General features: G+C 41.8%; 1 protein-coding gene across 1 annotated transcript in view; it reads left to right on the top strand.

Annotated features, from left to right (window-relative positions):
- LOC135710724 (protein jim lovell-like) overlaps nucleotides 1-27,289 on the top strand; it is a 154,979-nt gene that overhangs the window by 77,187 nt on the left and 50,503 nt on the right. Inside the window, exon 4 of the mRNA XM_065233382.1 lies at nucleotides 1,875-2,000. Within this exon, the coding sequence (XP_065089454.1) occupies nucleotides 1,875-2,000 (126 nt within the window). The remainder of the gene's footprint in view (nucleotides 1-1,874; nucleotides 2,001-27,289) is intronic.

The following is a 27,289-nucleotide window of genomic DNA, read 5'->3' as shown; positions in this document are numbered from 1 at the left end:
ACTGTCTTAAGGTAGCCAAATGCCTCGTCATCTAATTAGTGACGCGCATGAATGGATTAACGAGATTCCCTCTGTCCCTATCTACTATCTAGCGAAACCACAGCCAAGGGGACGGGCTTGGAAACACTAGCGGAGAAAGAAGACCCTGTTGAGCTTGACTCTAGTCTGGCATTGTAAGGCAATATAAGAGGTGCAGAATAGGTGGGAGCCGAGGTAACATATTATCTCCCCGGCACCAATGAGATACCACCACTCTTACTGTTGCCTTACTTACATGATCAGGTGGAACAAGTGCTAAGATTATTTCAACCTCCTAGCATAAGGTTTCTTGTTCAGCGTTCAGTCATGTCGACATTTCTGACCATAATGCAGAAGACCGAGCCTGCGATCATCGCGTCCGTCGCGCGGCTCTGGGCGTGTGTGTGTGTGTCATTTTTATAGAGTACACCCTTTATTTCTAGTGCTTTGATTTTTTGACGTAGGACTACGTCTGTGATTTCTGCATGGGGTACACTTTGTGAAAACTGAAAATGGAACATGTAACAAAATTATGAAAGATTTTGAACGTTAATAACTCAGCTGCCCTTGGACCAATTTCAATAATTTTATCACCAATCGATCAGAAATATTTCTACGCATCGGATTAACTTAGGACTGTTTCATTTTTCATAATATTACTATTGAAAATTGCACGAATCTGCAACTGTTTCTATGATAATTGCGCAACTGTTGCTGCGAAAACCGATTTCCCTAAAACAGATTTCAAAGTTGAATTCCATCCGGTCTCACTAAACGGTGTATATTCAATCACCGCGTGATTAGTGGAGGTTTGCTCCAGTACACAACGAAAGGCTCCCCGCAAGCAGCTAGCTATCAAGGCTGCCCTCAACCGCTGATCGGATTCAGTTCCAATCACCCTGTGGGGTGGTGTCCGGTTGTCTGCATCAGCAGCAGCAGTTCTTTCGGCGCGTGGCGTTGAACACTAGTACAGAACGAAAGGCTGCCTGCAAGCAGCGAGCTGCAGCCCACATGAGCATCCATAGAAGGTGGAAGATGCCACACCGCTATTGATCGGAATCAGTAGCTCTTCATGAGTCTCTGTGGGCCATCAAGCGCGTCATACTAAAGAGTATAAACAGAAATAACCCCGCTCAAATTCGTATTGTTACACAAAACACAAGCTCCTGCTGCAGTGAACAAATAAGATTTATTATATAAGACCATGTAGTCCTACTTCACCATTGCGTACAACCCCATAGGGCTATCCCTTGTAGTTTTTAAACAAATATTTTAAATATATGGAAGGTAGCAGTTTCCTCGCACAAATATTATTCTTCTTTAATTTTTTCGGAGATTTCTCCTATCACGAAAGGTTTAAACTGTTCAGAACTCTTACTTCAAGATTTTCAGTGCAGGCCTTCGAAGTTTTCCAAATCAAATCTCTAAAATGTAGTTGAGCAAGTTAGATGAGATCTATGAGAACATGTTAGAAACTTGAAATAGAAATCTAGAAAAACCATTGTTCTTACTAATGATAATTGAAATTAATTGAAATCTATACAAACCAAGACGTTGGGTACGCAAAGGTAAAACAAATCTTGAATGTGAACCAACTTTGCATTGATCAATCAAATTGAATAAATTGAATCCAACTTATGAAGATCTATACCTATAAAGCCCGGTTCTCGAACGACAGAAAGAATGCATTTTTCAATATCAAACACTTCGTCCCCTTTATTATGATCGCATAGCTACCCAAAATCGCATAACAGATGGGACTGATATGCCATTATGGGCAATGCAATCTCTTTTAGCAGTAAGAGTTAGAATTCTTCAAATCCATAACCTAATGAACTCTCTTTCCCACCTTCCAGTGTTCGGTCTGGACTCCCCACTCGGTCTGTTCCCTCCGGGCATGGAGCCGGGCAAAATGTACAGCCCACTGATGGAAATGTCCGACCCCCGTGTGATGCACGACCAACCATACCTGAAAAAGAAACGTAAGTACATCCATACCGACAGCCCCTTGAACTTTGCTGCATGTTATCTATCCATGTAGAGTGCCAATTAAAAAAAAAATCCCCCCTAGCTCAAAACCCGCAAAGTACATTAATTATCATCTCCGGGACGACTTCCAGCAAAAATTCAGTTGCATTTTGAAACCAAAGTCTAACTGCTGCATTGCGGACGAAGCAGCAAAAAAAAAGGTCGTCCCAACTCAACCTCCCCCGTCTCGTTTACTGTTATTGATGTAACCGATGAAAGAAGCCGAAAAGTTACAACGGCACATGTCGAAAATGAAAACCCCCAAAAAATAACTCCCCACAACTGGATTTGAAACTTTCCGCCACTCTCAACCACGACACCGCTCGCTCGCTGCGAGAGGATATGAAATTATCGTATTTTTTCGCTATTCGTTTTGGTTGCCAGCCAGCGTTCAGTTCCCACATCAGACCGAAAGGACGAATTCACCGAAGAAAAAAAATAGACTAACGGATGCTCATATTCATAACGATGTTTATAAACATACATGTCTGTCTCTCTCCCTCTCGGCGTGTGTCGTCGTCGTCGTCGTCGTCGTCGTCGTTGACTGTTGGTAGCTCGAAGGCATGTCTCCTTCCTTTCCTCCGCTCGCATCGCTATGTGTGTTGAAGGTTCAAAGTTCACTCTGGGAAACGGGCCAGAACGGGAAGACAGGAACCCCACATGCTCGCCCCATGTGCTTCCTTCCTACTTTCAATAACCGAGGACGATGACGACGGCAACGACGGTGCCACGATGCCAGAAAGGGAGAGAAGGATTTTCGGCGGAAATTTGCCAAATAAATTCGGTTTCCACGTTTCACATTCGGGGTCTGGATCCATGTGAACCGAGCTGAACGAATGTGTGTGCACATTATTTAGATGGAAGGCAGTTCTTTTGGCCAAGTGCCACCGCCACGATGCGATGACGGAACGCTGCTAGTTCTAAGTAGTGAGTTGCGAAATAGAAGGATACTTTTGCATGAATAGCGGCTACGACCACCGGGCGCTACCTTGCATGGCTAAGGTCGTGGCGGAGTTGGCACTATCTTGTGCAGTCATCGGTAATTTGCCGTTTCCACCCGGGTGGATGTGGGCTACAGATTGTGGTTGAATGTGCATGGAAGGGGTTTGGTTTTTATGATGGCTCAGATGATGTGTGAAGTCGGATCCAGCGAGGTTAAATCGTGGAAGGATAATCGTTACAATATTAGGGAGGATTGAAACGTAATTCTGCAGGGTTTGGTTTCAAACCCGAGTAGCACACTTCCGTTAATAAAAGTTGCAGCAACTTGTTTATGACTGAAATAAGTCGTAAAGAAGTTTCTACAACCGATATGTGACAAGCGTGCTGCTAGGGAAGGACTATTATTTCAAATGATTTTATTGTACGGCGGGGTATCTAATAAAATAATAGATTTGGCCCATGAAAGTATCTTTAGTATATGTAGGTGTTGATAGGGTCCGATGCAGCAGTTGTGTCTGTTGTTATCTGCAACAATTTTTAATTTTCAAAGACAGTAGGTAATAACTGTGCGTCCAACGAAGCAAGCAGCCAACCAAATTGAAACCAACTAGACAGTTTTTGGATACTGTGCTACTGCTGCATGTCCGGGATTGCTCATTTCAAATTCGCTCCCAAACATTATATTTAATCGCCATCCCGTTATCCACATTCACTTACTTGAGCTAGTCATCGGTACTTTTGCAGTTGTGACTAGCTAGATCGTTTCGGAAACTGCTTCGGTCTTCATCAAGATTCAATCAGCACCGAAATAAAATATTACAAATTCAGAAATAAGCGTTGGAAAAATAATCCGCCTGCAAATGAAAGCAAAACACTAGATTATAAAAACAAAATAGACCCAAGAAAAATGCAGGAAATTTTAAGAGGTTCTGAAAAATTCAGGAAAGTCCAGAAAAATCTGAAAAGCTCTGCGCCTTTTGGAGTAAGTTCTAAAACTAATTCTTCTTCTTGTTCTCAATCATCTGCTAATTATTATTATTGTTCGTTTTCTCCTTCGCATTTTAAGTTTATTGCTTATCGCATATTAGCATATTGCGTGCTCTCAGCTTAGTGTTCTAGATGCACTTCCACAGTTATTAATTGAGAGCTTTCGATGCCTGTACCATTGTTGCAGTAGTATAATCGTGTGGCAAGTACAATCATACTCTTATATCCAGTGAAATCGAAAAATTTTTCCAATCCGAAAAATTCCTATACCGGACCAGGAATCGAACCCAGTCACCTCCAGCATGGTCTTGCTTTGTACCTGTGCCTTCACAGACTGAGCTAAGGGAGGCCTCAAACTTCTGAGATGTTCCAAAAACTGTAGGGAATATCCGAAAGGAAGCCCCGTAACGTGGGTAGATCACCTTTTCGTGGTCCGTTACGGGATGTAAGATCTACCACCGATTCCTAGTCCTGACTCCTTCAAACTAGGGGAACAGGATTTTTCAGTAATCCAAGGAACACATCTTAGTCCTTGTTACTTTTTATGCCTTGTTGATAGTGACAAGACTCGGCTTTGTCTACCGAGCATGATCTTGAAACAAGGAAAAAAAATGGGTTAGTTGTCTTCATCTATGTGATTCCTAATCTTCTATTCGTTGTTCCCTAGTTTGAAGTGGTTAAGACTGATGGACCAACAGGACAGCAGAGACACGCAGAACGCGACCGAAGCAGAAGAAAAAGGAACCAGTCGAGAATAACTTGCGGATACTCGGAGAAAACAGAAAAACACGTTCGATTCGTATCGAGTTCACTTTAATGATTGAAACGGAAATAGAAACAGTGTTGTCAAAAATATTGAATTTAACTCTACACACTTATATCTCTTCGGGGGATGATTCGCTGTACTCATCTCACTCCTACACTCCTCCTAGATGAGTGCTGAATCGACTTACGGCTGCAAACCGATGCAGTTAACAAACTTCTGCAACATAGTAGGTCCAGCAGGCTTCGTTAAACCATCGGCGACCATTTCGTTGGTGGGGCAGTACACAAGCTTCACGATATTCTGCTCACACAATTCCCGTACAAAATGTCGTTTGGTGCCGATATGCTTTACTCGACCACTAGACCTCTCCGCCTTGGCGAAACTAAGACATCCTTGGTTATCCTCGAAAATTGTCGTCGGTTCGTTTTGCGGATGTCCAAGCTCGTTCAGAAGTCGCCTCAACCATACCACTTCCTGGCAGGCCAAGGTGAGCGCGTTGTATTCCGCCTCAAGAGATGACAAAGCAACCGAGCCTTGTGCCTTGCTCACCCAGCTGACCGGACCGCTACCGTAAAAGAAAACGAAACCAGTAGTCGAACGTCTGGTCTGCCGATCACCAGCCCAGTCTGAATCAGTATATCCAACCAGTGTCCAGTTTTCCTTTGAACCATACCGGAGCTTCCATCCCTTTGTTGTGTTTAGATACTGCAGAACGCGCTTTGCCGCTGACCAATCCATGTTGTTCGGCTGACTAACTTTTCTACCTAGAAGCCCGACACACAGTGACAAGTCAGGTCTGGCATTGACGGCCAGATACAATAGCCCTCCAACCAAGCTTCGAAACAACGACGGGTCATCTAATTGCTTGCTGTCAGGATTCTCCAAAGTATATCCCGTATCCATGGGGGTCTTCACAGGTCGTGCGTTCTCCATGTTGAACTTCCGGATCAAGCTTTCGATGTACGGTGTCAGTCTGAGCGTGTAACATCCCTCTTCTTTCTCTATTTCGTACCCTAGGAAGTGCCGAACTGTACCAAGCGCCGTCATGCCAAATCTTTGGCGCAGGCTCTCGAATACTCTGTCGATCTCCTCCTCATTGGTGCATCCGATAATCAAGTCGTCTACATATACCAGCAAATATACTACACACTCTCCACGGCATATATACAGACACGCATCCGTCTCGCATGGTTCGAACTTCAGCTCAAGGAGTGCAGCATGTAGCACCTTATGCCAGCACCTCGCAGATTGACGTAATCCGTAAATGCTCTTCCGGAGTCTGCACACAAAGCCTTCCTTCTCCTTTTCTACGAAGCCTGGAGGTTGGCTCATGTACAACTCCTCCTCAATTGTACCGTTAAGGTAAGCAGTTTTCACATCGTACTGTTTTAGCTCCAACCGCTGCTGTCCGGCGACTGCCAACAGTACGCGCAACGTCGTTTGCCGCGTCACTGGGGCGAACACCTCCGCATAATCCACTCCAGGTGATTGAGTGTACCCTTGCGCCACTATGCGAGCTTTATGCTTGACTACTCTACCCGTATCGTCACGTTTCAGTTTATAAACCCATTTTGCACCAATAAGTTTCTTCCCGGCAGGTAGTCGCACAAGCTCCCAGGTTTTGTTCTCGGCATGAGCCTTCATCTCTTCGATCATAGCACACTTCCACTCAGGGATCACTATTGCCTCCTGAAAGTCACAAGGTTCTTCATCAAGAGTCACTTGCCCTACCACAAAGTCTTCGTATCTCTTCGGCAATACACCACGATTTTGGCGGCACGCTCTGTTTAACACTTCATTGTCTCCATTGTCCTCAACAGGGTTATCGTCAAATCCGTAAAAGTCACTTTCATTCGACTCGTTTGCGTCATCGTACACTGACTGCTCTTCTTCACACACTACACTTTGATCATCATTATTCCCAATCAACACTTCTACTTCTTCTTCTTCGCCTGACTGCTGCACTGGGATCTCCCGTTCTTCCGATTTCTCCTCCTGCTGCTCAGAGCCGTTACCGAGCTCCAAAAATTTCGCGTCACGGCTGATGACTACTCGGTTTGTTGCCCGGTCGAGAAACCGATAGCCCTTATGCTGACTGGAATAACCGATAAACAACAACTTTCTTGCCTTCGCGTCGAATTTCTTCCGTTTTGCATCGGGAACGTGGACGTAAGCCTCGCACCCAAATATCTTCAGATGTGCCAAGTTCGGTGCTGTACCCGTCCACAGCTCGTATGGGGTTTTATCAACAGATCTTGATGGCAACCTATTCTGTACGTAGTTCGCTGTAAGGACCGCCTCACCCCAATAGCACTTTGGGAGCCTCGCATCCAACAGCATGCAGTTGGCCATCTCCTGCAGCGATCTGTTTCTCCGCTCCGCTACTCCGTTTTGTTGCGGAGAGTAGGGAGTGGATAACTGTGACTGGATACCTTCGTCTCTGTAAAACTGCTGCAAACGTTCCCCTACAAACTCGTCGCCCCCGTCGGATCGAATCACTTTAGGCTTTCTTCCGAATACGTTCTCGGTCCACCGAACATATTCTCTGATCCTTTGCTCTGCCTCATTCTTCGTTTTGAGGAGAAACACTGCACAAAAACGGGTATAATCATCTATAAGGGTAATGGAATACCTATTACCGCTCGGAGTCGCGTTCTCCATTGGACCACACAGATCACTGTGTATGAGATCCATGGCCTGTTTCAACTTCCGTTCTGTTAGAGAGGGAAATGGCTTACGTGCTAATTTACCTTTATAACAGCATTCACACACGATGCGCTCGCCGCAATCCTTCACTTCCAATCCGCTAACCAGCATTTTCGACTGCATCTCTTGTACCACGTGCAGGGCATCTGATCGTTCCTTTTTTCTAGCGAACGGCAGCAGCAGTATGAATTCAATTTCACCACTCCCTTATGTGCGGTACTTTGTATACCATTCAATACCCCCACACTACGCTTTGCATTCATACATACCGATGCACAGTAAAGCGAATAGATACCAAAAAGCATTCCCACTTTCTCTTCTTCAAAATCCTCTCCCGTACAGTCGCTCCCTTTCGCTCTGGTTTCATTCCCATTTTGATTTCATTCAAATTCCTTTTTTCGTTTTGGGTTGGGAATGTCCGAAAAAACAGTCAATGAACGGCATTCATCGAGCAAAGTGGTTGGTGTGTTAGATGCTAAAAAATAATATGTTGGTTTGAAAGAACAATGTTTGGTTTTTGAATAACAACATTCAAGAATCAATATGATTTTTGTTTATCAGAATGAGAGTATTTGAATGAATCTATAGTGCCTTTTCATATAGGATTGTTTAATAAATTTTATTTTTATTAAAATGTCAACCTATTAACTTCTACCTTTTAGAAATTCATCATAAATACATTCGCACGGGTTTCAGACCTTGCACTGGACATTTTTTTAGCGGACATGTTTGGAGGCTGTCTAGCAGGTTCAAGCGGAGACCCGAAATGTATCCCAAACAAAACGCTTCCAGAACAGTTAAGTGTGTTGGATGTTGGATTGCGACAACCACACCATGTCAACGTTTGGGAGTACTGGGTACAGAAGAAAATCATGCAAAAGGATCTCTTTGAAGCAGCTGCTGTAATTTAGGCCGTTCCATCGATGCAAGTATCAGTGGAACGTGCTTTCAGTGCTCTGGCGTTAACGATTTTAGATCAGCACACATCCTTGGGTGAAAACACCCTAGAAGATTTGCTCACTATCAAAATAAACCAACCAACTCAAATAATAGAAGTAATGGAATGGTGATGATTTAATGAACTTCAAGGCAACGTGCAATCATTTTTTAACAAGCAGAGACATAAAAACCTAAGTCTACTCTACTGTACTTAGGTTTTTTTTATTTCTATGCTTGAAGTTCATTAAATCATCACCCTTCCATTACTTCTATTATTTGAGTTCAACAAGTAGTAGAGTAGATGTTTGGGGCCTCCCTTAGCTCAGTCGATAAGGAGCAGCTACAAAGCAAGATCATGCTGGAAATGGCTGGGTTCGATTCCCGGTCTGGTCTAGGAATTATTCGGGTTGGAAAATTTCTCGACTTTCCTGGGCATAGAGTATGATTGGACTTGCCACACAATTATACTACTGCAAAAATGGTACAGGCATCGGAAGCGCTCAATTAATAACTGTGGAAGTGCATCTAGAACACTAAGTTGAGAGCACGAAATAAGCTAATATGCGATAAGCAATAAGCTTGAAATGCGAAGAAGAAGAAGACTAGATGTTTGTACATTTTTTAACTTATTAATGTCATGCCGAGTTCTTATATATCATCATCGTATGACATTTGACGAGTTTAGTCACGTTAGCTCCGTAAATATTAATATTTTAATAGATTTCTTGAGTTCTAAAATGGTATCAAACATCCATTTCCGACTTCTACAAGTTACGCTGTTTCCGGAAATATCCATGTTGTATGGTATTTGCAGATTCATAGTGTTCTAGTACATCGAAAGTCGTTATCTTGTATTCCAAAATGGCGTCGAAGATCCATTTCTGGCATCTACATTCTGCACCGGTTCCAAAAATATCCATATTGTATGGTATTTGACGAGTATTTATAGTATTCTAGCATACCTGAAGTCGCCATCTTGGATTCCAAAATGGCGTCAAACACCCATTTCTGGCATCTAAATTCCGCACCGGTTCCGGAAATATCCATATTGTATGGTATTTATCCAGTATTCATAGTATTCTAGAATATCGGAAGTCACCATCTTGAATTCCAAAATGGCGTCGAACATACATTTCTGGCATCTACATTCCGCACCAGTTCCGGAAATACCCATATTGCATAATGTTTGACGAGTTTTCACAGTTTTATAGCAAACATAGGTCGCCATCTTGGATTCCAAAATGGCGTCAAACTTCCATTTCCTGCATCTACATGTCACACCGGTTCCAAAAATACTCATATTGTGTGGTATTTGACAAGTTTAATTTTTTGCCTAATCGTGCGGGAGTCCTTCATTTACGCGAAATCCGCGTCGTTTTCCAACGCTTAACCCGCTTAATATGACTGCCGATATATAAAAAAAGATATCATCGAGATGAATCGTATCATACGTATATATTCCAAGCGCTGCTATTTCACACTGGAAAGGAAAATAATGTGTGTGCGAAATGCTTCCGTGCGGTAGCCGATAGGTAATCCGTCTGAATTTACAGCTCCCGCAGTTGGCGATCAACTTGACCAAAGCAGAAGGAATGAATTTAAAAATCGGCATCTGCAAAGCAACTGCACAAAGCACAATGCAGCGTAGAAAGGAAATCTGACTGTTTTTAGATCCCATTCAGTGCGACTGTTTTTTCATCAGGTTCAGTGAATGCCGATCACTGCGAATGATGAATGCGGAAAATGTACAAGTTCATGCAGTCACAGGCAGAATGCGTTCCCTCTTCAAGCCCTGACCACGTGCATATCCCGATGGCCAAAACGGCGATGCCATGTGTGCTGGCACCATTCCGTGTGGTTTCCGCTAACAGCCACCAAACACTGCTCTGCCAGCTTGAGCTTATACTGACACCCGATTAGTTCACCGACAGCAATAACATTGCCATGAACATTTTTGATCTCACAGCTTTTCTCGTTGAACAACACTGAGAAACCCTTTGCTGCTAACTTTCGCACAGAAATCAAACCTCCTTCCAATGCGGGAACATACAACACATTTTCCAGCGTGATTGCAATACGCTGACCAGTGCTATTCACGCCCATGACAACACCACTTCCGCATCCAGAGGATTTGGTTTTCGACCCGTTTGCCAAAGTCACTTCAACTACTACGCCACTTTTGAACTCCGCGAAAAACTGCCGGTCGTTTGTCATGTGGCAGGTGCATCCACTATTGATCATCCAAGCACCCGGAATAGAGCCTCCAGCCACAAAACACACGGCACCACAAACGGTATCATCCGCCGCAACCGGCTTTGATTTTTCAGCTCTGTCCACTTGCACTTGCTTGGCTTGCTGTTCCGGAGCCGACTTCTTATTGGATTCAGTCGACATTTCACTGTTCTTCGTCGCGAGAAACTTGCGACAATTTCTTCTGAAGTGACCCGGACGCTGACAAAAGAAACACTTTTTCTGCTCATCCTTCACTTTCGCTTCAGCCTTGTGCACTTTTTCTTCTTTGTTAACACCTCCACTAGCACCATCTCGCTTCTGACATTCGTCACGCAATCTCGCAACCACCAAGTCCATCGTAAGATCATCTTGTGGGTGATTCTCCAGCGAAGTGACAAAACTGCTGAAGGACGAGGGCAAACTGCGCAGCATCATAATAACTCTCAGCTGCTCACTCAACTCGACACCTGCACTATCAAGCCGCTCGACCAAATTTTCGACCTCTTCAAGGTGTTTTTCAACGTCACCACCTTCACGCAAATTAATTGCACACAACTGCTGCAACAGCATCGCTTGAGTGCCGATAGTGGCCTTCTCGTGATAGCTTTTCAGATTTTGCCACATATCCCGCGAGGTCTCAGCTCTCTTCACGAAACGAAGCTGGCTGTCATCGATAAATAGAGCAATTGTCGCGCGAGCTTTGATGTCACATTTCTTCCACTGTGGATACTCTTCACTTGCCTCTAAAGGCTTCGGTTGTTCAACAACCTCCCATAGCTCTTCGCGTTCCAACAACGATTTCATGCGGAACTTCCATGACACATAGTTTCCGCTGCTGAGCTTGGGGATCATCACTTTCAATGAGTCGGCCATCTTGTTTTCTCCGAACCAAAACTTTTCTTCAGAAGGGCACCGGCGATGCCTCCCGGAACACGAATTTTCTCGACAAAACACACTCTAACTCTTCCTCCGGCACCTGGGCCCATAACCTGATGGACCAACAGGACAGCAGAGACACGCAGAACGCGACCGAAGCAGAAGAAAAAGGAACCACTCGAGAATAACTTGCGGATACTCGGAGAAAACAGAAAAATACGTTCGATTCGTATCGAGTTCACTTTAATGATTGAAACGGAAATAGAAACAGTGTTGTCAAAAATATTGAATTTAACTCTACACACTTATATCTCTTCGGGGGATGATTCGCTGTACTCATCTCACTCCTACAAAGACTAGGGTTCTGATGCATGGTCATTATCGGTGTCATACCTTAATTTTGTTGCTAAGGAATCCAACTGACAAAGGGGCGCGCCTTTGGAGGGTGTTTCAACACTCCGAAGGGTATAAATAGCGGGACCTTTCAATTAGAGTCGGATCCTTGCGATAAATGCAAGAGTGGCAACTGTAAAAAAAAATCGAATACTTCATAATACGTACATGCACTAAACTAAGGACACGGGATATACTACAATAGATCAATTTACTGATCGCAGTAGTGTTAGGTCCCGAACAGAGGAAAAAAAAATCCGAAAGGAAGGTTAATTCTGAGGACTACAGGTCCAAACAATTTGGGATAGTTTGAAAATTGAAGGGTGTGTTCCGGGATCTTCTTAAAAAAAATCGTTAATTTAGATGAGGGTCAGAAAACATCAAAGTAGTTCCATTGACTTCAAAAACATTTCAGCAACTTTACAAGAACTCCGAGAAAACTTCTGATAAGTTTGAAGATCTTTAGGAAAGGTCAGAGTGTATCGGAAAAACTCTATGAATTTTAAGACAGGAACTTAAGGCAAATTTTAAAAAATCGAGGAAATTTGGCGAATTTCAGGACTGTTTCATCAGCTTCTTAAAAATGGCAGGAGCTTTAAAAATGTTACAAGGACAAAGTCCGGAATACTTCAAAGAAGCTGTAGTTTGTCAACACAATTGTAGGAACTTTCATGGAGTTCTGAGAACTTCAGGAACATTAACATCAGAACAGGAACCTTCATAAGGTTCTGAAAATTTTGAGGAAAATCCGAAAACATTCAAGGTACCTACTTGGTTTAGTAACGATTGGTCCAGCATTTAGTTGTTCCAGCATTTCGTAACCTCTGCAGCTCACATACAGTGGTTGTTTATGGCTTCACAACAGCCGCTATTTCCATGTAATGGTCTTCCTTAAGGTGAATCTCAAAGGAAGCCATAGCATGAAGCTTCAAGAAAACAAATGACAGCTCTCACAAATCACAAATATGAAATTGCTGCTCCTTATTTTTGTTTTATGGGAGCTGAACTGTGTACTATTGAAGCTTCACTCCAAGGCTTCCTTAGAGATTCACCTTAAGCTGTTTAAGAAAGCCGTTTTGACATCATTCTGGACCAAGTGGATACCATGAAACCAAATCAGCCTGACCATTAGAACGAACAGTGAACGTATCCTTAATATCCACCCACTTAGAAAAATCCCGTACGAGCGTCAGCTCAATCAAACGTACTTTTCGTCGAGTAACGAACTTTTCAGTCTCGGAGCAGTTTATATTAGTTTACGTCTCATCTTTTATGTCCCAAATAGATTCCTTTACGTGTAAAATTAGTTATTTCTAAATGTGTACTAAAGGGGATTACAGGAGAAAAGTTGAAGAGCAAACAGCTATTAATAGACTTCACCTTTCGAGAGAGAGAAAGCGCCTTCCCGTCTGGACCTGCCGACTAAAAAAAATCCCTACCTATTCCCGCCACAAAAAAGCCGAAATAAGATGCCACAGATTCCACCCGCAAACTGCAGGAATCTCACGATTTTCGGCTCTTTTTTTGGACTCAACGACGATCAATCTCACTTTACGTTTAGCACGTGATAGATTTTCGCACGAACCAACAACCCTCTTCCCCTCCGCACCTACTTACCATCCACAAACACTCACACACACACTCGAGCGCAATCCAACCAAATGTTTGCTCGATCATCGCGTAATCAAATCCAGCGTTGATCTGCGTTCCCGATCACCCCACGTACCACACCAACAACGACGCCGCAACGGTCGCTGTCGTGGACTGGTATGCTTTTGGACTTTTGCCGCCCATCCCCAGACGACGAGTGTTATCTCTTTCTCCGCATATAGCGCATAACATGATCTGCCACCCAGCAGCGCAGCAGCAGCGCAGCAGCAGCGCAGCAGCATCGACGTGGCGCGGGTGAGATGATTAATAATTTCCCACATTGTCATGTGAGCCCGGCGGGATCATTTATCTGCCTACCGTCCTTCCTCCTTACGGCTCATCGCTTTGATAGGGTTCCGATTTCTTCCCCCCCCCCCCTTCTCAAACCCACTATACGTGGTACATTTTAAAGTCGCGCCCGCACGAGGCAAAAAGTCAAACCGTTTTCAATCGAGCGTTTTATTGCTCCAAAGTTTGTCGTCGTCAACGGCAGCCATTTACCTAGCAGCAACATATGAACTATGAAGCTTTTCGGGCTCCCCCTCCGCTGCATCTCCCTAGAGAGTTCGCAGAGTTGTTTGTTTTTAACTTCGTCATCGTCATCCAGTATCTCCCGTCGCCGTCGTCGTTTCATGGTTGGGTTTTTTCGGATAACTTTGAAGCGTGGAAGAAGGTAGCAGTGGAAGGGTTTCTCGCACGTCGTCATCGTTGGCATCATTTATGATCGTAATTCAAACCGTGCTCTCTAATCAGTTGGTGGAGCGCGCACATCATCAGTCCCAGCGAGGGGCGGAAGAGAGCGAGCTTCGATGAACCATTAAAGCGCGTGCAGATGGGGGTTATATGTCTTGATCAAGTTTGAGATAAAGCTATGATATGAATAATTTTATCACACGAGAGTGCGGTCGTGAAAAATGAGGGTTTAAGGGATTTGGTCGGGCCGGGGTGTTTGGATAAGCTGAAGGATAGGTTGTTGGAGGAGGAGCTGAAGTGATAAATTGATGTCAGAGAGATTGGCAATTAGGGACGTTTAGGTGATGATGAGCGAGACTTCAAAACAACTTTGAAAAGCTGAAGGTGCTAGGTTTTGGAATGCAATTGTTAGATAACCCCATATGGATTTTCGTAAATTTTAACTACTTTCATATTACGTGATAAAGCTACAGACTTGTATCATGAAAAATGTGAAAACAACATCAAGTCAGTTTATCCTTTCAAGCAAAGTAATCGCATATCAGTCCCATCATGAAATTCAATCGTCCAGAAGTCAAGTTACAGTTTTACTTTTTGTATCGCCATATTTTTCGTTGATAGAACAAAACATGCAAGTTTTTGGTTTCATGGCACTGATTTTGACTTGACGAAATTATCGATTAATTTACTAGGATTTTTTATATATTTGAAGTGAAAATTAAACTTCTTAACTTCAACTGCCATTTTTTCAAATCATATTTTTTTCTATATGGGACTAACATAGTATAGACAAGTGCACTGATGAACTAAATTCACTATTAGAAAATAGACTGCAGTTGGTGAAGGCCTCGTTCACTGACATAGCCTGTATGCTCAAATTGTAATGTTAGTTATCTCGAATTCAACAATGCATTCCTCTATTGTATGATTCATCACTTACTCATACGTTTTTATTTCAACTTACGCAGCCGTGTTTTCTTGTTGTCTGTCATGTATGTGCTGGCTTGCGTGTTTCTTTTCCGCTAGGTTTTCAGCAATCCAGAGTTGTGCAAAGTCCTTTGAGCATCCATGCATTCACTTCGAGTAAACAAATTTCATCGCAGGAGCAAATACACACTCGTGACGATTTGAGTTGTTCCCGGCTACATGTATCCAGTATAATGAGCTCGATAGTGATGACCTAGAGTGCTCTTCGGTGCCACCTTCTTCGACACAAGCGAGGGAGAACATATTAAAATAAAAACTACTAGGGACAGCATTATGGGGTTGTACGCAATGGTGACGTAGGACTACGTGGTCTTATATAATAAATGCTATTTTTTAACTGCAGCAGGAGCTGACATTGCATACAATTTGAGCTAGAAAATCATGCCCCACTCATTTAGGGTATTTTATCATACACTTCATCTGCTGTGCCTTTCTACACTAAATTATGCGTTTTATAGAAACAGCCGGTAGAATATCAGTGTCCACCCAACTTAAGCTCCACCTTTTTTAAGTTTCTCTCGTTAAACTCCTTCTATCAACAAATTGGTAAATCTTAGTCTCTAGCAGAAAGACGCTTAACACGTTTTACGGCGAATTTACGATCCTGTCTCACGTCATGGTTCTTCTCTATGCCTGTTCAGATAAAAAGTACTTTTATTTATTTTCTCTACTGCGCTAAATGAAACGAGTAGAAATAAGAAGGGATGTGGGTTACGCGCTCGAATGATTTAAAATTCGATAAATATTTAATCGAATAACTGAAAAAATATTTACGATTAATCGTTAATCGATTTAAGGAATCCCTAGAAATAGTTCAATTTCATGTTTTTTGGTGGTCATTCGAAAATTTCGAATAGCAGAATTGCAACAAGCAAGTGTATCCCAAGAATCAAAAGTGGTGCGATGCTAGTTTTCGTTGCTGCGACTGAATTAAGGAGTTTAGAAACAGAGAGATGTAAGTCAACTGTCTTCATCGATTTCCTCTTTTGATGACCATGGCTTCACTAACCTATTTCGCACTATTTCTATCATCCAGAACAACACACGTATCAATGAATGTGTTTGCCGTCGAGTTATTAACGAAACAGAAAGTCGATGTTTGGTTCTGAATATGGAGATGAATGTGCAAAATGTTACGCAATTGCATCCTCCCTATTCACACACGGCCGAAGATCGGAGGCGAATGCCACTTCGACTTGATTCGTCTATTAACGACTCTCTGATGACAGTGTTGGGGAAGCAAAATATGGATGTACGTGGTGCATTGGTAGATTTGTTAGTTATTTCAACGCTTTTGGACAATGCTTAACATTTACCACTTTTTCAATAGTTTCTTGTTGAAAATCAACAGTCGAATCATCGATGCGTAAAAATATATCTGATCGATTGGTGATAAAACTATTGACATTGGTCCAGGGGTTGATGAGTTATTAACGTTCAAAATCTTTCATAATTTCGTTACATGTTCCATTTTTGGTTTTCACAAAGTATACCCTCATATATAAATCACAGACGTAGTCCTACATCAAAAATTAATAAAAGAATAGAATGAATCAGCGATTCTTAATCTATGAGTCATGACCCACCAGTGGGACACGGGCTATCCTTAGATGGATCGCAGGAGTTCAGACAACTTGGTCATACGTTTGAAGAATGTTGGTAGACAATTCATCTAAAATTGGCAAAATCACAACCAATCAAACACCCAACCGGAGGAAGTAAAATTTGCTTACAATTTTTTTTTTCTGTTCGGGATCTAACACCACTGCGACCAGTAATTTGATCTATTGTAGCATATCCCGTGTCCTTAGTTTAGTGCATATCGTATTACGTCATCACTATTGAGAAATGATTAAGTATTCGGTTTTGATACGATTGTCATTCTTACCTTCATCGCAAGAAATCGATACTAATTGAAAGGTCCCGCTATTTATACCCTTCGGAGTGTTGAAACACTCTCCAAAGGCGCGCCCCTTTGTCAGTCAAAATTGGATTCCTTAGCAATAAAATTAAGGAATGACACCGATAATGACCATGCATCAGAACCTAGTCTTAACCATTTCAACCTAGGGAACAACGAACAAAAGATTAGGAATCACATAGATGAAGACTAACTAACTATTTTTTTCGTTAATTGAAGATCATCCTCGGTGGACAAAGCCGAGTCTTGTTACTATCAACAAAGCATAAAAAGTAACAAGGACCAAGATGTGTTCCTTTGATTACTGAAAAATCCTGTTCCCCTAGTTTGAAGTAGTCAGGGCTAGGAATCGGTGGTAGATCTTACATCCCGTAACGTACCACGTGTCTCCTCTTAAGCTCTATAGATTTCTGTGAAGTTTTTTTCTAAATTTCTAGAACTTTTGTGCTCGCACAATTTTTTTGGAATTATAACAAAATAATTACTGAAGTTCTCATCATTTTTCTGAAGTTCATAAAACTTCAATTAAATTATCGACACTAATCTAAAAAAATTTCAATAGTCTAGACTTTCCTGGTGTTATTAATACTGCCTAAACGATTATTGAATTTCTTTAAAGTTCTATAGACAGCCCTGAATTGATCAGTAAATTTTAAGAACCCGCAACTTTACTGAAATTAATTGATTTGCCTTGAAGTTTCAACAATTTTCCTGAAGTATTCTAACCATTAAAAGCGCTCACTTATTTTCCCTGAACTATGCTCACCTGAAGTTCTCTAAATTTGTTTAATAATCCAGCAAATTTTCGGATACCTGTATTCAAAATTCCCTGACGTTTTTGGATGAAGCATAGAATTCTTGGAATACCTCATAGCTCCACGGAATTCCTTGTAAGTCGCTGCAAATTTGCTGAAGTTAATGGTATTATTATGAAGCTATCTGATCGTCCTCGAAGTACTCGCAACTTCGCTGAATATCATGAAACTATCTAAATTCCAAGTTCTCTGGATTTTCTTAAAGATATTTATCGCTGCTTGCTAAAAGTTCTCGATTTTTTTTTTAATTAATGGAACTTCGTTGATCTTCTCTAATCCACTTAGCTGAATTTTCGCATTTCTTAAAGTTCTTGAAATCTCCATGATATAACACCCATAAAATACTCTATCGTTTTCCGGTTGTTCGTATAATTTTTATCACGTTGCAGAAGTTCTATTGGAGCTTTGCTGAAGTTTCCGGAACTTTTTTAAGATTTCTACAATTTTCTTGAAAATATTTGAACTGCCCTTTGATTCTCTGATCTGTCTTGATGTTCTCGAAGCTTCCCTAAAGCTCTCAATTCTATTGAAGATAAATTTCCCTGAAATTCTTTGGACTTCTGTGAAGTTCCTGAAATATTTTTGAAGATTTAATAATTTTTTTTATGGTCTCTGCACTTCCCTTTAATTTTCGGGACATCTTAAGGGTTCTCAATTTTTCTAAATTTACGATTATACTATTATTTAAACTGCTCTAAAAAGTCTGAACTAAAGTCATGGGAACTGCTCTTAAGATATGAAATTCCCCAAAGATCTCTAGATCTAGCTTCTCTAAGGTGCTTAGAACTTCTTAAAAGTTTGCACAATACCCCTCAAGGTTTCTATATTTCTCAAGTTCGCTCAACACCTGTGATGTGGTCTGAAATTCTAGGAACTTCATAAAAGTTCCTGAATATTTTCGGATGTTAAAAGAACCAATTTGAGGATCTTAAAGCTTCCAGTAAGTTCCCCATAATTTCAGTGTGTTAACTTCTCTTATGTTCCCGCAGTTTGTTTATAAAGCTTCACTGAAATTCTCAGCATTTCCTTTCATTCCTCAGAACTTCTTTAGAGTTCCTACAATTGCTGTGAAGTTAATTGGACTGCAATGATGATCTCTAATCTTTCATTAAGTTAATTACGAACTTGAAATAAATCTTTTCATGTTTTCCTTAAGTCAGGCACTTTGAAAATTTTCAATATCTTGAGCTTGTACATGGAATATGAAACTACAAATATTTTTAGATCTTGGACTTACTCAAATTAAGTACGTTTTTTTTTACTTTATTAAAGTGAGAAATTAAGCAAGTGCTGAACTTCAACATTACATGGTTGATTTGATTATAAAGTTGTTTCTTTAAAACTGATTGCCATGTCTTAAAAACGTTTGGGTTAATTACTGTTGATTTTGAAGCCTGGAATTTATCCGTTAAAGTTCTGAATAAAACTTGAAAAACTCAGACAATTTTATTTAGAAAAATGAGTAGACACTCTGTAGATAAAGAAACACGATTAAACGTCACAATGCAATGAATGATAAATCTTTAGATAAATTCACGCTAAAAGAAAGTTGAAAATAGCGACTTTAGTGACTTGACCTTAAAAAAGAGACTAACTGTCTTGAAAAAAGTGCGCCCCATATAGCCACCCCACGAAATTTTTTTGCAAAAATAAATCTTAGTAAATATACCGATAAATACTGGATTTTGAAAATGATGATACCGATATTCTAAAATAAATTCTGGCAACTCTAATATCAGGCGAGAATTATTTCGTGCTATCGGATGGTGCTTCTCTCTGAGATGACTACGTTGGTCATGACAAGAGAACCAGAAAACAATGGTTGAGTAAAGAGTAGCAGACCTGATGGAGCCTCGCTCGCGAGTTTGAAATAAGCAAAGCTTAGCATTTTTTTGAGGAGTGGAATGCCTACTGCTAAATCATTCCACTGAGCTTCAGAGCTTGTGAGCAAAGGGGGATAAAATGAGAGTGAGGTTTGCTGCCATTCAACTTCATGTTTTCTATCACATGTAGAGCGTTAAATTATTGACTGCTTAGGCTGAATGTGAAAGCATTGCACTATTCAATCCATTGCTCTGTGCAGACCGTTTGTACCAAACGGTAAAGGACGAGGCAATGAAAGAGCCAACAAAAACATTCAGTCACTCACGAACGGGCGACTCTCACCACTTGCTTTCGCTCACACAGCATGTAATTGAGGCATTTTCCATAGAAAATGTACGCTCAGTCATTCAAAACAAGTATTGGGTCTAGGAGCTGCATGAAAGGTGACACACAAGGAAGAAGTATTAGTTTGTTTACTAAAATGAGCTATGCCCATTCTCTTAAGAAATGCTCCTCGTGTGTATTAGCGAAATTCACATCAAATGTTGACTAATTGCGTAGGAAATCAGATTTGCACGGCATTTGTGACCAGTATACACCTTCCGGTCGTATGAAACAGGTCAAATACTGTCCAAATCCGCCCATACAATTTTTTTTTTTTGAATTTCTGTATGGCAAAATAGTGAACTTTTCGTGAACATTAACGGCAGAGAACTCACCAACACTGGGAGACCGTGAGTTCCTGTCCACCTGTCATAAAAACATCTCGGTATTGGGTACCATCACGGAAGAATAAACGTGCGGACTGAGCTATTGACTGAGTGCTCGACTGTCAGTGACTCGTTTGCCTTCCAATCCTTCAGACTCTCACGAGGCGGTGAATGATGAGGCAGATGGCAGTTCATATTCTAATGAAAATGACTCATTGAACCTGACTGTTTTGCGCACACGCTCTTACTCTCACTCTGGGTGAACTGTGAGCTCGGCGCCTAATACATAGGTGCCACAGTCGGAAGAAGTGTTAGTTTGTTTACTAAAATGAACCATGCACATTTTGTTATGGCATGTTTGCTATAAGAAATGCGCCTCGTGTTTATTAGCGAATTTCACATCAAAGATTGATTAATTGAGTAGGAAATCAGTTTGGCACGGCATTTGTGACCAGCATACACCTTCCGATAGTATGAAACAGGTCAAAAACTGTTCAAATCCGCAGATAAATTTTTTTCCTGATGAATGTGGGCGTCTTAGTGGAATACCTGTATAATGAGAGAGAGAAGGATTAGTATTTTCCATTTAATTCCACTACTTTATTTGCTTATCCTTGACAGATACGCGTATTTCGTCTACAATGTGCAGACTTCTTCAGTGTCTTGTACTAATAGTCGAGTATTATAAATATAAAATTAATTATAGCTAACTAGGGTTAGCACAATTTTCCGTAATTAGAACGACCTAATTTTAAGCTATGTAGGGGAAATTGATGTAATGTCCACCTAAATGCCCCTAATTTGGGCCCTTATATAAATTCAGCAATCGACTAAATTTACAATCAAAGTGTTTTTATGTTACTTCATACGCGAAGTTAGCGATTTTCAGAGTTGGTTGGAAATGCTAACATGAAGCTTTAGTGTGATAATTTATTAGCTAGAGAATGATCTTTAGAAGAGAGAAGGTGGATAGTTCCGTTAGAGTACGGCAGTATGAAAATTGAATAGAAGTTGAAAATGAGCGAAGGGCCATTAATGCGACAGTTTTTAAAGTTAGACGCACATCTTTTGCCTAACCCGTACGATGTACGCGGAGACTTGAAGTATGTCTCCAAGTCTACAGGCAGAACTATTCCACAGCCGCAGTCAGTAATGAGCAAAAGGCGAACGCACATCTTTTGCCTGTAGACTTGGAGACATACTTCAAGTCTCCGCGTACATCGTACGGGTTAGGCAAAAGATGTGCGTCTAACTTTAAAAACTGTCGCATTAAAGGCCCTTCGCTCATTTTCAACTTCTATTCAATTTTCATACTGCCGTACTCTAACGGAACTATCCACCTACTCTCTTCTCAAGATCATTCTCTAGCTAATAAAATGTCACACTAAAGCTTCATGTTAGATAGCATTTCCAACCAACTCTAAATTTACAATATTTTTACCAAAAATATCCGTTAGTACCATCCCAATGACGCGTTCATCTAGATAAAATTCATAAATAGCTGATTTTTAGCGATGGGCCCAATCTTAGATCCATAGACCAAAATTAGAGCTATTTCCCCTATATAATTTAAATGGTAGTATAAAAAACTGATCTAGTATACCAGTAATGTAAGGAATAGGTTTACGATGATGGCACTCTAAATCCATTTCATAATTGTTTACGACGTCAATGGTCCTCATTAGGAAGTCATCGTTGACGTCTTCTACCACTCTTTCACCTCTTTGCTGTCTGTAAATCTGTCCGGCCACAGTTGAAGTGCGACTGGGAGGGTCTCTTGGTGACATTCCTCCACCCGTAAAGCCTCGTGATGCTCCTGGTGCACTGGATCTCCTTTATCAGGTTTACTACTCTCCGAAACATCGAGAACCGCTAGCTTCACAGCTGGTCGTCGCAGTTCTCCAGATGCTGACCGGACTAAGGCCTGACGGACTCTTCCATTCCGTATGGGAATAACTTCTTCCAATCGTCATCGAAACCACTGGTTCCTCGCCGTTCCACTCACTACCAACACCAGATCGCCGACCGCAAGGTCCTGAACTTCTTCTAACCATTTTCCTTTTCGCGTTAAGCGGTGACATTGCGGAAGGACTGAGCGTATGACTTTTTTTCAGTCGACAGATCATGCAGGTCTTCGACACCTTTTTGATCAACGCACGGAGCTTGGCCTTTTCAAAACCATTGACGCATTTCGATGGTGACGGTCTCTCGGTTGGCGTGGCGGAAACGGCGGCAGTATGTAAGGAGAAACGTAATTAGTTGTTGCCTTGGAAGGATGACGGGGTACTTAGCTTGGGTCGGTACAATGGATATAGCACGGATTCGACCACGCATCCGAAGTATTCCACGCTCGTCGTGATACGGCCAGTTCTTGTAGATCGAACTCGACTTGGCAATACGATCGTGTCGCACTTCGGGAGACCCTTGTGTCCCAGAAAAGTGATTTCTTCTGGGAAGGCTTCAGCTTGAGCTATCTTCCATAGTGCTTCTTTTTTTTTCCTTTGGTTTGTTTTTTCCTTCGATCTTGTTTTCCGTGCTGAGCACCAATGCTACCGACGTGCCAGGAAGGCAGCTCTCCCACACCTGGACCCTACCTGTCGACCCATCAACTCATGAACCGGGGACCAACGGCTTTACTTCCCATCGGAAGGAAGGCGTGATCAGAGATGTTATGCCTCAGAACATCCCGGCGGCGCCGACTGGGATTGAACCCAGGCCTGCTGGGGTGAGAGGTAATCACGCTTACCACTACAACACCGGCGCCGTTATATAGTGCTTCTTCTAATCCTTTTAATTCGTGCTGATCTAGCCCGGATCCACATCTTTTACGGCACAGGTTGATGATAAATTGGAGCATCAAAGCCATCGTATAGCATCATCCACCGGCTGAATCTGGATGCATCAATTCACTGAGGAGCTGTGTAATGAGTGTGACTTGATCGAAGCTCATCTTTACCTGTAGTGATCTGGGGTTGTTGAGGACAGCATTCCGCAGGTTGGTAATTCTGCTATTCCAGCAAATTTATTTCTAACAAACAAGGGAACAATTTTGACAATAGTTCGATGATTTACGTCCAATATGGATTACGTCTCGCGGTACGAAATTTGCGGCATTGCAAAATAAAATCATTGGCAATTCTTCATATGTGTCCAAATTATTTTTATTTCAGTATTTGAGATCGACTAACCCTGGAGTCCAACTATTCTGCACGGTTAGTCGCTTGCAAAACAAAAACGTTGCCGGGCAAATCTCGAAACAACTCTCTATCGCATCCAAAGACGAACAAGTGCAACCATTCCCATCAACTTAATTCTACGTAAACAATCCATTTGGAACCCATATAGGATAAGCAAATAGCCCCGGTAATGGACCATCATTACGGCCAATAACGTTGCATAATTACAATAATCTAGCGATCCATTCTCCTCTTCGCTCCGGCTGGCTGGTCCGCAAGCAATCGGCTCGCAATAGAGCAGTTAACCGTATCAAGAATGGAGATTAGCTTCAAACTCCGAAAATCCTGCCTGCACCTAGCATTCACGTGCAATACCACAACCAGTACACATTGCACACGCCCGTCTCGTACGTACGATCTCCCCGCATTGATCGATCGTAGTCGTAGGAGTTGTATGTTCCCCCATATTGCCTACACAAGGAGCACTGAGCAAACCAAACATAAACAGCAAATCTCCGCAGGCAAATTAGTTCTGGTTTTAGACCTACTCTCCCCGACCAACCGACCGACGACGCTCCCTTAAAGCAGTTTTCTCCGGCAGAAAGATGATAATCCCGAAAATGAGAACCCAGGCCTTTCCCAAACCCAAGCGCCACAAAGCGGATTACGATGCCTAATATGCCAATAGACTAATCGATTAACATATATTCGATTAGTGGCAAGTCGGTGGCAGCGGTGGCGGTGGTGGCTGGTACAGTACGAAACAAAGATGATCGGTTTCGATTTTGTTTTTCGCTTTGGGTGGGTTGATGTTCCTCGCGCACTATTGATGATGCCTGATGCCCCAGCCAGTATCGGGATCTCACCATCGCGAAATACAAAAAAAAAGTGAATGGGTTCGGGTGGATCGGCAGGCAGGCAGCCAGGCAGGGTGGGGTTTGTATGCAAATAATAGTGGTGCAATAACGGCACGTGAAAGGTGAAATACCACCAGCGCGGAGCCGACTATTGTTTTCTGGAATAGCGCAAAGTAACCTTTATGAATCCGGCCAGCCAGTGTGCCTGGGCGCTAACCTGTCTGTCTGTGTGTTGGTTCACGATCCGATCCGATCGGGGTGTGCAACCTGAGTGTGGGTGGTGGCTGATAGAGAGTGGTGAGCTTGTAAAATCAGATAAAAATTCATCAATCCGAATGAATTGCCCCAGCTGACTTCGGCCCCTTGGGGGGTTTTCCCAAATAGAACCCGAGACTGGGAGAGCAGAAGGGTAAATATTGACGAAATTACTATCATCAAGTCGGTCTCCAGCGAGGGGGGTTATCGATGAGCGTGTACGATTGTACGTACGTGGATCTGGTGGCACGTCTATTTGCTTGTTTTATTTAGTATTTATTTTGTTTTCAAGATTGTTGCCATTTACCTTCCCACCTGGTCGAGGCTGAGGGAGGGGTGAATGGTTCACCGCCGGAGGCGATTCGGGAAAGGTCTTCACTCGCGGGCGGATCGTTTGCGAAGAGGGATAGGGATTTTGAGTAATTGAATGGTCGTTTTGGTGCAGGTAATGACTCAATTACTGGGTGTATGGTGTTGGGTAGGTTAGTGGATAAATATGTTTGGTATTTTCATAAAAATAATGGTAAAACATTTCAAGGAGATTAACACGAACCAGCAATTGCAAGGGGTGCCACCAGATATAGTTATATTTTTTACAATTCATTTACATTTCTGGCAGAGCTTCGAGACCTTTTCTAACGGGGATTTCAGGCACTGTATTAGGTTCCATACGATCCCAGTGAGAATTCCAGACGTTCCCGGTTTGGATTCTAGCCTTTACTATTGGAGATTCCAGACGTTCCCGACTGATACTTCAAACGTTCTCGAAGTGTATCCGAATATTCTCGATAGAGGTTCCGGAAGTTCCGAGCGAAGATTACAGACGTTCCCATCTTAGAGTCCAGTTTTTTCCCGAAGAAAGTTCCAGATTTTCCCTGCAAAGGTTCCAGTAGATTTTGAATTGAATTCCATACGATATGATACCAACCATCGATTCCAGATATTCGCGATGTAGATTCCAAACCTTTCAAGTGGTGATTCCAGATGTTCCTTACGGGTGCCCCAGATGATAGAATGGCATTGATATTTGAAAAACCATCCCAAGTCACATTGCAAGTTTTGTCGATATTTAGAATCTTTTAAATTTGTCGAACCTCTTAACGGAATCCTTGTATGAAGAGCTTTGAATGTCTTGGTTTATTTCCTTTTAATTCCGTTATAATTGCTTATCTTTTGACAGATACGCGTATTTCGTCTACTACTTACAGACTTCATCAGTGCCAAGTACTCAACACCACTGAAGAATCCATCTTTTATCTACATCTAATTTCATAACATTCTGAGAACCACTCGGCCCAAACCTGCCCAATTATTTAAAAAAAAATCCACCACAAAAGGTGACCCGAAAATTTTTGTATCACCTGTGCTAATATGGGAGCTTAAGCGTTTATCACCACAACTAGGGAAAGTTCTCACCCCAGCAGGCCTGGGTTCACTCCCAGTCGGCGCCGCCGGGATGTTCTGAGGCATATTATCTCTGATCACTCCTTCCTATGGAAGAGAAGTAAAGCCGTTGGTCTCCAGTTTATGAGCTGATGGGTCGATAGGTAGGGTCCAGGTATGGGAGCTGCCTCTTTGCCGTCGGTAGCATTGGTGCTCAGCACGGAAAACAAATCAAGGAATTTTATGGTATTTTTCTGAAGTTTGTAGAATTTTATTTTGACGTTTGCTGAACTTTCCAGATGATCTCAAATTTTCCTGAAGTTTCCAAAACTTTTCTTAATTTCCCAGCACTTTCCATTAGATCACAGAGTTTTATATGGAATTTTCCTGAAGTTCGCAGAATTTTTCTGGTGTTTCTTGAAGCTTCCCTGAGGCGTTCCTTGAAATTCACTTAACTTTCTGAATTTCATAGAACTTCCAATAAATTTTGCATAATTTTCCAGAAGTCCTGAAATATGCTATTCTTAATTCTGATAAAGTTTCCTGAATTTTGCAGAACTTTCCATTGATTAACGGAACTTTTCAGAAGATTCCTTAATTTTCCTGAAGTCTGCAGAATTGTCTTACAGGTTGTGGAACATCCCTGAATTTTACGGAATTTTTCTGAAGTTCGTAGAATTTTCTTGATGATTGCAGAACTTTCCAGAAGTTCACAGAATTTTCCTGAAGTTCGCAAAACTTCCCTGGAGTTCGCAGGAGTTACCTAAATCTCCAAAAAATTTCACTATTTTTTTCTGAAATTTGCAGAATTTTCTTGAAGTTCGCAGCATTTTCCTGAGCTACGCAAAACTTTTCTTAATTTCACAAAATTGTCCTACTGCATGCGGAACTTTCCGGAAGTTCACGAAATTATCCTGAATTTAATGGAATTTTTCTGAAGATCGTAGAATTTCCTTGACATTTACAGAACTTTCCCGAAGTTCACAAAATTTTCGTGGAATCACAGAACTATCATGAATTTCATAAAATTTTCCTGAAGTTCAAAGAATTTTCATGAAACTCACAGAACTTTCCTGAAGTTTTCTTAATTTTCAATAAGTTCACATTTTTCCTGATCTACTTAAAACGTTT

Source organism: Ochlerotatus camptorhynchus, unplaced genomic scaffold (genome assembly GCF_037179485.1).
Source record: "Ochlerotatus camptorhynchus isolate MF236.1 unplaced genomic scaffold, CSIRO-AGI_Acam_v1.1 ptg000401l, whole genome shotgun sequence".
Taxonomy (NCBI): domain Eukaryota; kingdom Metazoa; phylum Arthropoda; class Insecta; order Diptera; family Culicidae; genus Ochlerotatus; species Ochlerotatus camptorhynchus.
This window is presented reverse-complemented; position numbering and strand designations above follow the sequence as displayed.